At 38.6% G+C, this 12,067-nt stretch overlaps 1 protein-coding gene across 9 annotated transcripts in view; it reads right to left on the reverse strand.

Moving 5' to 3' along the window:
• The window catches only part of SERGEF (secretion regulating guanine nucleotide exchange factor), a 157,981-nt gene that overhangs the window by 142,323 nt on the left and 3,591 nt on the right, over positions 1–12,067 (reverse strand). For all 9 annotated transcript variants that reach the window (XR_008466013.1, XR_008466014.1, XR_008466015.1 and 6 more), the window contains exons 4-8: positions 11,308–11,402; positions 9,033–9,093; positions 8,133–8,246; positions 7,753–7,815; positions 6,269–6,427 (exon numbers count right to left, since the gene is read on the reverse strand). Coding sequence is in view for 4 of the 9 variants with exons in the window: in XM_054199075.1 (XP_054055050.1) it covers positions 6,269–6,427; positions 7,753–7,815; positions 8,133–8,246; positions 9,033–9,093; positions 11,308–11,402 (492 nt within the window). In the remaining 5 variants the exon portion in view is untranslated. The remainder of the gene's footprint in view (positions 1–6,268; positions 6,428–7,752; positions 7,816–8,132; positions 8,247–9,032; positions 9,094–11,307; positions 11,403–12,067) is intronic.

Here is a 12,067-nt window from a genome sequence, read left to right on the forward strand (position 1 = left end):
TTTATCATGACAGCAAGGAAAAGTAACAGGAAAGCTATGAAGCACAAGCTCCCATTGCGCCATCACATCAAGCTACAGCATTGTAAGGAGGAGGTTTTTGCAGGTTCTGCTCTAAAGGGTTTTGGTGAATCCTATCAATTTGCAGTTTTTGATGTAGCTAATTTCTAGTATTTTACCTGTTTTCCCAAAACCCAGCATCCTACTAAATGAAATACAGCTACCTCACATTAAAAAGAATGGCAGGGGCTCCGGTTTCAAACTGTTTGACTGTCAGCTAGAGTGGCTAAAAAGAGGAGAGTCCCCATAAAACAGGCACCTTATTGGTATCACAGACAAGCATTAAAAAATAATAAAATTTAAAAAGTAAAAAATAAAATAAATAAAATAAAATCAGTATTTGCTGTCCTAGCAAGCTGCTGAAAAATTCAAGGCAAGGAAGTATGCTTTCCACTATGAGGAAGGCTGACGAGTCTTGGTTCAAAAGAGAACTGGAAAGGACCTCTAGTGGGCTGAAACAGCAGTGCTTGGTGCCAGGGAGCAACATCCTTCCACTTCACCTCCCTGCAGGTACACCACATCTACCGCATCACTTACCGGCAAAGCCTCATAGTTTTACCTAGTGACTGGCATCAGAGAAAGCACGTACAAGTGCAATTACAGCAGGAAGCCTCCTTTTCACGTCAGCTAATTAGAAATATTCCCTTCGTTCTGCTCTCAGTGTTTGGAGGGACACATTTTCATTTGCTTCAGAAAAACAGGAGACGGGTTCTGTTTTACCATGTAGGTCACTAACATGCCAGACAAGTTCAGAGTGGTTTTATGGCCTAAATGACATGACATCAAGGGATGTTCAGAGATGCACAAATTCAGATGCACATTTGGAATGAGAATTCAGACTATCATTCAGACTATGTCAAGGCATTTTGTTCTTCCAAGTCTTTTTAGCTGTAGGCAGTTTTGCATAGGCAGCAGAAATACTATTTTAACTGCATTTTTAAGGTAACTCCTTCTGGGTGAAAGAGTTTGGAATTCTTTATTTGAGCTCAAACAAGGCATAATTTCATGTGACAGCACATGAAAAATAGATTGGTGAATGTATTCAGGAGAATACTTAGATAATAGACCAGATTAAGAAAGCTTATTTATTAGACATCCCAGTTAAAAAGAAAATAACTTGTTTTGAACTGAAGTTGATGATTCACCTCTAAGTCTTTAAAAGGCTTCTCTTGCTATATTTAGGTTTACCTTCAAGTCAGTTCGGTTCTATCATTTCCTAAAGTAGCCTAATTTACATCTTCAGCGTTATAGGCCACAACTTAGCTCTCTTTTAAATGATCTAAGCAATAACCTCTCTTTCAGCAGTTATCCTCAAAGGGTTTGCATCAACTTGAGAAGGACCACAAATTAAAGTTGACATTGTTAAGCAGACCAATGCAGGACAGCTGCTCGTTATGATTCAAAAACATTATCACCTATACTGCAGTGGTGCTCCTTGTGCCACTAAGCAGAATGCTGGAAAGGAAACGAGCCATTTCACAGAGCAGTTGCCTGAAGAGTAACACTTGCACTTGGAGTCCAAGGCCAGAAGAATGCATTTGGTCTGTCCTTCACAAAGAGCAATAACAGTACTGCCCTGTCATAATTGAAAAGCATGCCTGAAAGTCAGCAGATACAAGCATCCATGCAGAAAATAATAACTAAACCAAAGACACTAACAAGTTCATATCTTATCAGAGACCAGATCAAAAAGCAATCAGGGTCTCTCGACCTTAATCTTTTTGGACCAACCATCATCAACTGGGACCATCACTAGTAGGAGAATAATATAACTTATTTTGAAGGAGTACTAGTGGTTCTGCAAAGCCTAATTGTTTGTCTCTCTTCTGTAGGAATCCGTAATCAAGGCAGAAAAAGAAGCAGTTGTCTGTCTTGAAGGATTTTTTGAGCTATTTTACAGTAGGATTGTGTACAACAGAAATAGTCCAAAAGACACCTCTGTGATTAAAAAGAATAAAGAATTGGAGCTGATGTAGATCAGCTAAGGGTGAGGATGAAAGACAACATCCTATGAAAACATTCCTTAATGTCCTTAAGTCAAGCAATTCATTTCTCAAGAATTAACTTCCTGAGTCTGAACTGCTTTATGATAGAAACAATGGCAAATAAAATGAGACTTGACCAAACTCTCAAGAGAAATGACAGGAAACAGGATTTCAAACACAGTTGCTGAATGAGGTAGAATATAACATATGTAAAGAGATGTGGGTATTAAAGTCATTTCAGGAGCAATTAAAATCACTTCTAAGGACAATGAGGAAGAAATGAAAAAAAAAAAAAGTTGCGCGTTTTGCATTAGGTTACAATGCAAAATTTTGCCACTACTATGAAGGAAAAACAAAGCAAGTCTTTTAAAATAGGCTAGTTTACATTAAGAGGAAAAGCCTAATAAAGAAAAAATATTTATGCTGTGTTCCTTCTTTTCTGATAACAAAGTTGGTAACTTGCTTGGACTCACTTTAAAAGTGTCAAACCACTGCATCCACAAAACTGCCCACTATTCCTCCAGAAGGTTGCTTTTAACAGCATCACTGTCTCATTTACTTTTCAGTGTTCCATTAGGTCTGCAGTCAAGCACTGCTCATCTGGCAGATAAAGACCACAATGTCATTTTGAAATGGCAGAATTTGTGAATCTATGCATGAACAGAGTGTCCAGCTTTTATCCACCCAGTTTCTTCCTGTGTCTTTCCAATAAGAAAAGTTTTAATTTACTGTCAAGACAGCTGCAATTATGAATGTTTTATTATTACTACTCCAACCAGAATTAATGTTTGGGAAAAAAGATCCAAACAGAACTCTTAATATATGTAATGGCTTGTTAAAATTCCACTGCCTTCTGTGGAAAACACAACGCTAGACTTTAGATATAGTAACATAAATGTTAAACTACTAAATTTTGCATCATACTGAGACTATTAATTAGAAAAAACCTTATCCATTCTTTCATGTAGCAAAATCCCTATACACTGCAATGTCTTTCCAAAGTGTGTTCTTACCTTCCACAATGAACAGAGACAAGCATCATACTACAACATCTCCTATTTCCATTTTCGCATGTTCAAAAATCACTCTATTTTGCTTCCTTTCCAGTAATTGCGGAACTCTCCAGAGTAAAGTGAGCAGGAATTGTTTATATCAGTGGTCTCCAAAGTGGAGCGCATGCGGCCCAGGGGGGTGCACAAGAGAATCCACTGGAGAGCAATAAGAAAATAATAAATATGTTAATATTTTAATTTATTAATAAATTATTAATGGTTTTAATTTAGTTAATAAAATAATATTCTAAGTAGTGTTTATTTCATCTTATCTCATCCTTTTTTAAATTTCTATTGTGCATGTTTTATAGTTTGCATAATATATTACAGTAGTACATGTCTATAATTTATAAATAAATAAGTATACATGTATTGGGGGTGCATGCTCAAAAAATTTTACTGATAGTGGTGCACAATCAATAAAGTTTGGAGACCACTGGTTTATGTGGCTTCAGCACTAGGAAACTGAAGCAGCATTTCCTCCTTTGCTAGAAGGAGGTAAAAATAAAGGAGGAAGAACTGAATGCAGTGAAAAGTTTTCAACTAGGCCGCATTTTTCAGTTACTTAACTGCAAGTTTAATCACAGGCAGTGAGTGATTTTTCAGAAACAGTTAAGTGCTTAGCTCACATTATGCCTAATAGTTGAGCAACCCTTGAAAATCCCAGGAGATTCTGATTGGTATCTAGAGGCTGCCAAAGGCCATTGAAAATCTAATTCTGGATGATTTAGGTTCAGGTCCATTGACTTTCAAAGAGATTTAAAATTCTAAATACAAAAAATTCAGTTTCAGCAATAACTTATGCCACTGCATGGCTTGGCCAGTTTTCTAATGCAGATGTAAAAAGTCAACCTATTTAAGTTCCTTTCAAACATTCACAAAAAAAAATATCCCTGCTAGTCACTCGACATACTTTTTTCCATCTTAAAAACACCTACTAAAATATTCACTTCATTTCTGTAATGGCCATGGATAAGTATCAATTAAGTGAAACATTAAAGTTACTAAAACTTTGGGTAAGTTTTACCTAGGGGGCATGCATTTTTAAGAAATAGTGAAGCAAGGCAAACCATGTTGTCAAGACCCTCTTTTCAAAAATTAGGTTATTCTGACGAATGTATTTTTTCTACCGTTTCTGTTACAGTGGGAATGACACTAAGCACTTTATTCAAGAAATACACATTGAGATAAATTCCTTTACTCCACCTGAAAAGTTTCAAGCAATGTGTAGCATTGATTACAGCTCTGAAATTTTCAGTACAGCATCCTCTAAAAATCAGAGTTCAAACATTTCTTTTAGCTAGCTAAGAGAGCAGCTAGAGTAATGTGGATTTTTTTACACGACATTTCTCTTGTACTTTGATGTCAAACAATGACTGTTATGAAAGAGAACGCTTAACCAATTTGTTTTTCTAGTCATGCAACACATCCCTCCAAATTCTAGCACCGAGAGTTCACAGTATATGGTAATTAAAACAGACACTTTTTTTTTTTTTTTTTTTTTTTTTTTTTACAGAGCAAGGGACATTACTGAATGACTGTTTCATGATTTACAGCGTCAATTTAATAGAACGCTTAAGCACATGCTGACCTTTGGGCATGTAAGAACTCCATTTAAATAAAAATACCCATGCTGAAGGCTAAGCGCTCCTTGAACCAGTACCTATAATTACAGAACCCAGTAAATATCAGTAACAGATCTGTGGCCCCCTCTGCAGTTACCCTAACAAACAGGTTGCAGCCTGACAAACCAACAGGCTCTTCAACCTCCAATGTGACCCTAGGAAAAACGCTTTCATCTGCTCTTCATTTCATTACCTGGCAGTTTATACAAAGCAAAAGCAGAAATGCACGTATGCTACCCCTGCTTATAGAACAAACAGAACAGTGAGAGTTATATGGAAGACCTTCATCCTCGTTAGTCTTAACTATCACAGCACGCAGTGTGCAACAGGGGAAGCAAATAGCATAGACTGTTTACACGACCACCACAAAATAGTTTCAGATGTCTGTCTGTCTTTTCCATCTCATCTGCCTTTCGCTCCTGCCTTTGCATTTCACAACAGAGCAACAATACAAATGCATTCAATGACCTTCATCAGACCAACCACAGTTTTACGCATTAATGTCATTGCTACATAACCTTCCTCTTCTGTCTTCCTAGGAGAGAATCTAACCCTACAGCCCTCTGCACATGGCAAGCTTTCACACTGTCCTTACTGGAAAGGTTCCCAGGAAGGTACAGCTTCAACGTAAAATATTCTTTCATTTCATCTTCAGGGGATGTTCTTAAAGCCTAATGATGCCTCTTTTAACTAAGCTTTTCTAATTATTTTCTGGGTTTGACCACAAATAACACACATACAAGCCAGCTTATTTTAGTTTATTGACATTCTTCTGAACGTATGATTTTATTGTCCTTAAAACACTTTACTAAAGAAAAGCATCATAAAAACCTAGGGTCACTCTTGAAGTACAGAAAGGTTAGTACAGTTGTGCAAAACCATGTAATTTATTTCACTTACTGCAATGAGACCATGCCTTCTCAAATGAGATGGCAGAAGCAGAGGGTTCTCAGCTATGCCAGTTCTTAAGATCCTCAGCTAATGCTCAGGTAACCTGGGAACGGTACATATCTATGCCCTCTGCCTTTCAGACAGACACTTGCTCAGGATTATCTTCCCCCCTCCCTAATTCCTGTGCCCTGAATGAGAGTTTTGTCCATATCATCCTGTGAAATATAGTCACATATCTTGGAAGCTGCAGCCATATTTTCCTACCTCTCTATTTGCTGAAGCAAGTTTTCCACGAAATTCTTCTCCCTCCAAAGAAGATGTCATAACTCACCCAGCAGAATGACCTTTAGAAGCTCATATATATATATTCTGATATACCAGTAACCTGATGATGCAGGGACAGTGCATCTGGTGTGTACATGCAGGTGTTACTGCATTTATGATGATGCTAGTCCCTCTGATCTATAAGCACAATATTACTTCAGGGACAGAAGCCAAAGAATGTCTGTCCTTATCATTTTCAAGAGACAACTACTGCTCAGGTGAAACTCCAAAACTCTGCAAGCAACCAGTATCAGTAAGGAAGAACATTGTTTGCATGCAATAAAGACAATTTACTGATTTGGTGCCATATGTTACTACTTTTTAGATATCCTACCTGTTTGTGCCACCAAGTGGGTCCAGCCACTCCAAACTGCTCCAATCTTTTCATAGGAGAAAAATTGAGTCTCAATCTTCTTGGGCTCAGCAAGAAAGATCTCTTTGCTCACTAGCTGCCCATGCTTGTTGCTACCCCAGACATACAGGTGTCCTTCATCTACAATCAACAGACAGAAGTAAAATTTGTTGAAAGTGATAAACACAGAACACTACCAGATACAGGCTGTCTCAACTCAGTGATGCTGAGGAAAGAACAATGTTTCATTCAATTTGTGTTTTCACTGTACACTCTTAGTGACTATTCTTTACCACACACATGGACACTGTAACTAGTAACCTGGCCAGCTGCTCCTGCTCTGCATTACAGTCTCCCAGCCTCTCTACAAGAGCTACAGACTGAATAATCTGTTCACTCTCTAAATACACAGTGCTAATTAGCTAAAGTAGATTCTGTTTGTCCTTATAGTTCTTCTTCACTAATCACACACACACTTTGCATCTCAGAATTCTACACGATTTACATCTGGTAACATCGCCCCATACAACTAAATCTCTGCAGATCTGCATAAGCAAATACTCCAGTGCTCCATTTAATGACAGAGGTACCAGATGGCTGCATATTTGCTAAGGACCTGTTCCTATAAAGTTTGGCAAAGGCTTGTCTTCATAAGGTTCAATATATTTTCCACACTTCAAAAATGTAAGATTACAGCACAAAAAGCTATTCTGTTTCCCCTTCTCCCAGTCTGCCAAAAAAAAAAAAAAATCCTTATTAGACTTCTATCACCAGATACTTAATACCCCAGCAGAGGAGCACTGTCTAAAGATCAAAGAACAAATGGCAGACATTATGGAAGTGCCTAAGTGATTAAGGCAACTTCCTACTACTTTAAATAAGCCTCGTGCTCTTGCATTACCTCACACAGATCTGCACACTGTGATATGAGAGCCACCTAAGACAGCTTCAGACCATCTCACATTCCTGCACAGCACAGCCCCATGCCGAGGCATTAGCTCACATAGCAGAAGCAGGACAGCCACAGCAGTCTTTCTTGGGACAACCACCTAACACACACTTTCTCCATGGACAAAAGGTTGCACTGGTTCCAGCATGGACCCATCCAGTTACCCAATGCAGCATCATGCTGCAGCTCCAGAGACTTACCCAACCGTGTGCTTCCGCAAATCCTTTCAGAGTTTCTGACCACTAAGCAAAGAGCCCAGACCCTTACTTACTCATAAGGGCTAAGTCACACCTAACACCAAGAAAAAACACACGGAATTCAGAGAATTCAAAACATGAATCTAGCTCTTAAAAAAACCAAAAGTTCTCAGAATCTAAAACTACTACAAAACAATTAACCAGCACTAACAAGGCCAGATCAAATTTTACCAGTCTAACCAAAGCTGACAAACATTTCCAAAGCACAAAAATCTTTATAGACTGAGCCACGGATTTTCACTTCTACACCCAAGGCCTACCTGTGAGCGACACCGAGTGATAGGAGCTTGCAGCAACCCTCTTCACCTTTACATCTTCCAGGCCTAAAGAAAAGTTAGTCTCATAAAATTTGTACAGCAGGTATCACTTCATGCACAGACATAAAACAGAGATGTATCAAGTGTAACAAGATAATGATGAATTTTATACAAAGGCTTCTACTTTTGGGCCATAGACACTGCAGACTCACTCATTTCCCCCCTGTAGATTATGACCTTGTACGCTCATTCTATCCTTCAGATACTCCACTAAATGTTTATAGTTTATATAATACCAATACTAATCAAAGGATGCTCCATGTCACTCCAGCTTCTATTTCTGCTCCATCCACCTTTACAAGAGAATCTGATTTCTGGATTACCTGTTACTTCACAGGGCTCCTTTGCTGTCAAGAACAGGTGGAGAGTTTTTCCTTGGTTGGCACGCTTTGCCCGAGACGCCATGCCAGTTCCCCACTGAAACACTGAACCACTCTCTTTCCAGAGTAAACACAGATAGAAGAGATTAAAACACATCAACCACCAGCAAAAATCACTTAACTCATTAATTAGTTTTAACTGTACATTCATTTCATTTTCACTGATTCTAATTATACTTTAAAAGACCTTTATGCCAAACACATACTTCATAATCATACAGATAACACTGGTGAAGTCATCAAGCAACAAAAAGCTATAGTCTCATTTATACAGGTAAGAAAACTAAGAAGATACTAAGCAACCTGTCTCAGCTCTCTGAGGCCTATATTGAGTAAGAGAAGTCCCATAGCTGTAGCGCCTCCGGAATGGACACAATTTATTACTATAAGTTCATTGCAATTTCTCCACCCTTTCTTTCTCTTCATGCTAACTTGTGTATGCAACCCAGTCAGTCCAGTAAGAGTAAAGTCACTTGTCTTCTCCTTTCAGGACCTTTCAGACACTTGATCTAGCGCTGAATCAAGATGTCCACTGAACACAGAGCTCAGTGAAGCTTAATTCACAATATTCATACAGGCACCAGAGATCCCACTCTTCTTCCAAGCATCTCCTCTGCATCTTCAGCTAGACCCCACTACCTGGAACCCATACTAAAGTTCATGCAAAATTAAACCAAAATAGAAGAGCATGTGTAGTTTGTTGTACCTTAATTGTAAAAAAAAAAATAATAATCAAACAAATAGAAGCTAAAACACATTTCTTCTTCTTCCCCCACCACACTCCAAGCCATTAAAAATCCATTTCATTTGTTACTGAAATTATATAAGAATGATGACATTTACCTGTGGCAGCAAGGGCATGTCTCAGTCCTGCAGCAACATCCACCACCTTCTCTTTGAGTGACTACTCAAGTGAAAGAAAAATATATTTTAGTTGCTTTTTTGCATTTAGTGCCTCTAAAAGCAAAATATGCCAAACAGAAGTGGAACAGTATGAAAACAGTTATTGCAATTCCAGCCTGCATGTCACAATGCATATCAACATTTTGTATCACAAAGGAAGTAAATTTTGGCCAACAAAAATTAGTGGGAACATCTTAAAGAATAAAAAAAAAATAAAAATCAATCAAAGCAACTGGATGTACAGCTTTGTGGCAATAAGTAAAAAGCAACAGTCAATATCCTCATGAAAAAGGAACCTTCTTGGTGACATGGATATGATTATTTCTTAATTTTAACTCAGTGTTCCTCAACAATTACATCAAAACCTCCATAGCAAATACCAGTGACAAGCAGTAATAAGTTCTACCAAGCTGTTCAGTCTTACCAAGTCCTCTGATCACAAACAATACGGTTGATAGTACCACCTACACCACCGAAGGTTGCCCAAAATAATCATGCAAAAGAAGGCTGTATCAAGTCACACATGCATAAAACGAGTGACTTAAGTTTGCATAAGGTACTTCAATTCTGGCACTTCTCCATTTCCAGGTACTCTGCAAATTTATTATTCTTCTCACAGATGTAACACTATTTAAAATAGATGGCATCAAGCCCAAGCATTTAACAGGATACAAGCCAAAAGAGAAAATATTCCAGGTAATTGAATAGTCCACATGGTCAGGGAGGCCACAGATTCAGATTAGCACTGTCAATACTACCATTTTAAAGGCTGGAATGATACTCCGAGGAAACGTCAAGGATACAGAAACATCAGACGAGTTAACCCCATTCGCTAAGGGTTACCTTCTTGAGTTCCTCTCCTACATTAAAAAAAAGCAAAACCACAAGGCTAAACTTCTTGTCTGAGAATCCCTTCTGCTCTGAAGTTATTGCTTTCATGAGACATGAGAGGTCATGCGGATGGACAAGAGTTTCATTACCGTTCTCCAAATAAGAAACTATAGTGTAAATTAGAGATTAATTAGAATTCTCGTGAGAAATTTATTTAAACGGTTAGGCTTATAGCCAACAACATGAAAGCTTTTCAGATATTACAGAAGTCTCAGTACCTACTATTGAAAACATTTTAAAGCAATTAATTTGAGGCTACGTTCCGAGCTCCTACTCACACTCAGCAGTGCTTCACCTACAAGTATGACCATAGACTTCCATGTGACTTATAGGAACAACATGAGCTATACTGTCAGAGTCCAGCATTTAGCATCAACAATTGAGGATATTCGACAACAGAGAAATTATTATCTAACTTTCCATCCTGTTTCCTTGGGAGTTGATATTGTGTGCTAAATACTGGAGGTCAGATAAGAAAGAAGACAATGTACTTGTCAGTTCCTTTAAATGCAAAAGTAAAAACCATCTTAATGTCAAAAGTGATAAAGTTTATTCTGTCAAGTCTAGTTTTCCTGTATCTACCCACACTGACATTTCTATTATTTTGGGGGTGACAAAGCTTATTTTTATCTAACTGTTTTTACAGACAAGAAATAATACTACAGTCCTCACCTGGGGGGAAGAAACTGTGACAGTTACAAATACACTTTAAAAGAACAACATGTACTTAAAAAACAGAACTGCTGAACAAGAAGCCCAAGAGCAACAGATCAAAAGAATTGGCGTAGCTAACCTCATTGAACTCAGTCATGCAGTTTGTTTTTTACAGGGATGGTTTATTGTTGTCTCATTTAGTTTTGCTTTGAGCTGTTAAGCAAAAACTTTCAACAAAGTAAAATGACGGCACATACCCTTCATGTAGCATAACTTATCTAGTAATCTTGCAAACTTAAGGCAAAATTTCAGTGTGAGTAAATTTGCACAGTTTCACTACCTTTAGTATCACTTCAAATTATCTGAGCATCAGACTCCTTCTGCAGATGTTATCAAAATACATTATGAAATGTTACAATCCCTGTGAAAGAGGCAACTTTCTGTTAGAAGTGAGCAACTTTATACAACAAGGAAAGCAGTCTTAGCTTCTTGTTTCTGGGTCAACAACGATGTTTGGTGCTTTGCTTTGTAAGTTTACTGTAACAGACAGACTCTATAAAAAGCAGTTGAAAAGCCTGGCTTAAAGCCCACTGAGGTTAGACAACCCTTGTAAGTTGCTGGGAGCAATAAGGTACAGAGCTCTGAAGCACAATTCCTTTTAAATCTTTACCTCAATCTTTTGTGGAATCAAGCACGGACTTGATACTTGAGGAAGTCCTAATTGTCCGAAAGAGTTAGACCCACAGGACAGAACTAGGCCAGACCCTGCAAAATGAAGCGTTAGAGCCCGATCAGTAAATCTGTGAGCAAAAGCAAAGCACTGTAACATTCCAACAAGTAAAAATATCACAACCAAGTAGCTCAAAAAAGGACCTAAGGTGTCCCATTCCAAAGTCCCTGAGGCTATAGGCTTCTGTTCTGGTCTTACACATCATGTTCAGTAAAGGCCTGAAGTTCACTGGGATAGAAGGAACATGGAGTAATTTAGTTTGCAAGGCAAGCAGCTTAATCACAAAATGGTAGGGGGGGGTCAAAGGGACCTTTGGAGATCACCTAGAGGCCAACCCACCTGCCAAAGCAGGTTCACCTAGAGCAGGTTTAACAGGAACGCATCCAGGCAGGTTTTGAATATCTCCAGAGAAGGAGACTCCACAACCTCTCTGGGCAGCCTGTTCCAGGGCTCTGGCACCCTCACAGTAAAGAAATTTTTCCTCATGGTCAGACAGATTTCCTTCGTTACAGTCTGTGCCCATTGCCCCTTGTCCTGGCACTGGGCACCACTGAAAAGAACCTGGCCCCATCCTCTCGACAACCGCCCTTTAGATATTTATAAGCATCGATGAGATCCCCCCTCAGTCTTCTCTTCTCCAGGCTGAACAGACCCAGGTCTCTCAGCCTTTCCTCTGGAGAGAGATCCTCCAGTCCCTTCA

The sequence above is a fragment of the Rissa tridactyla genome, chromosome 4 (assembly GCF_028500815.1).
Source record: "Rissa tridactyla isolate bRisTri1 chromosome 4, bRisTri1.patW.cur.20221130, whole genome shotgun sequence".
Lineage (NCBI taxonomy): Eukaryota > Metazoa > Chordata > Aves > Charadriiformes > Laridae > Rissa > Rissa tridactyla.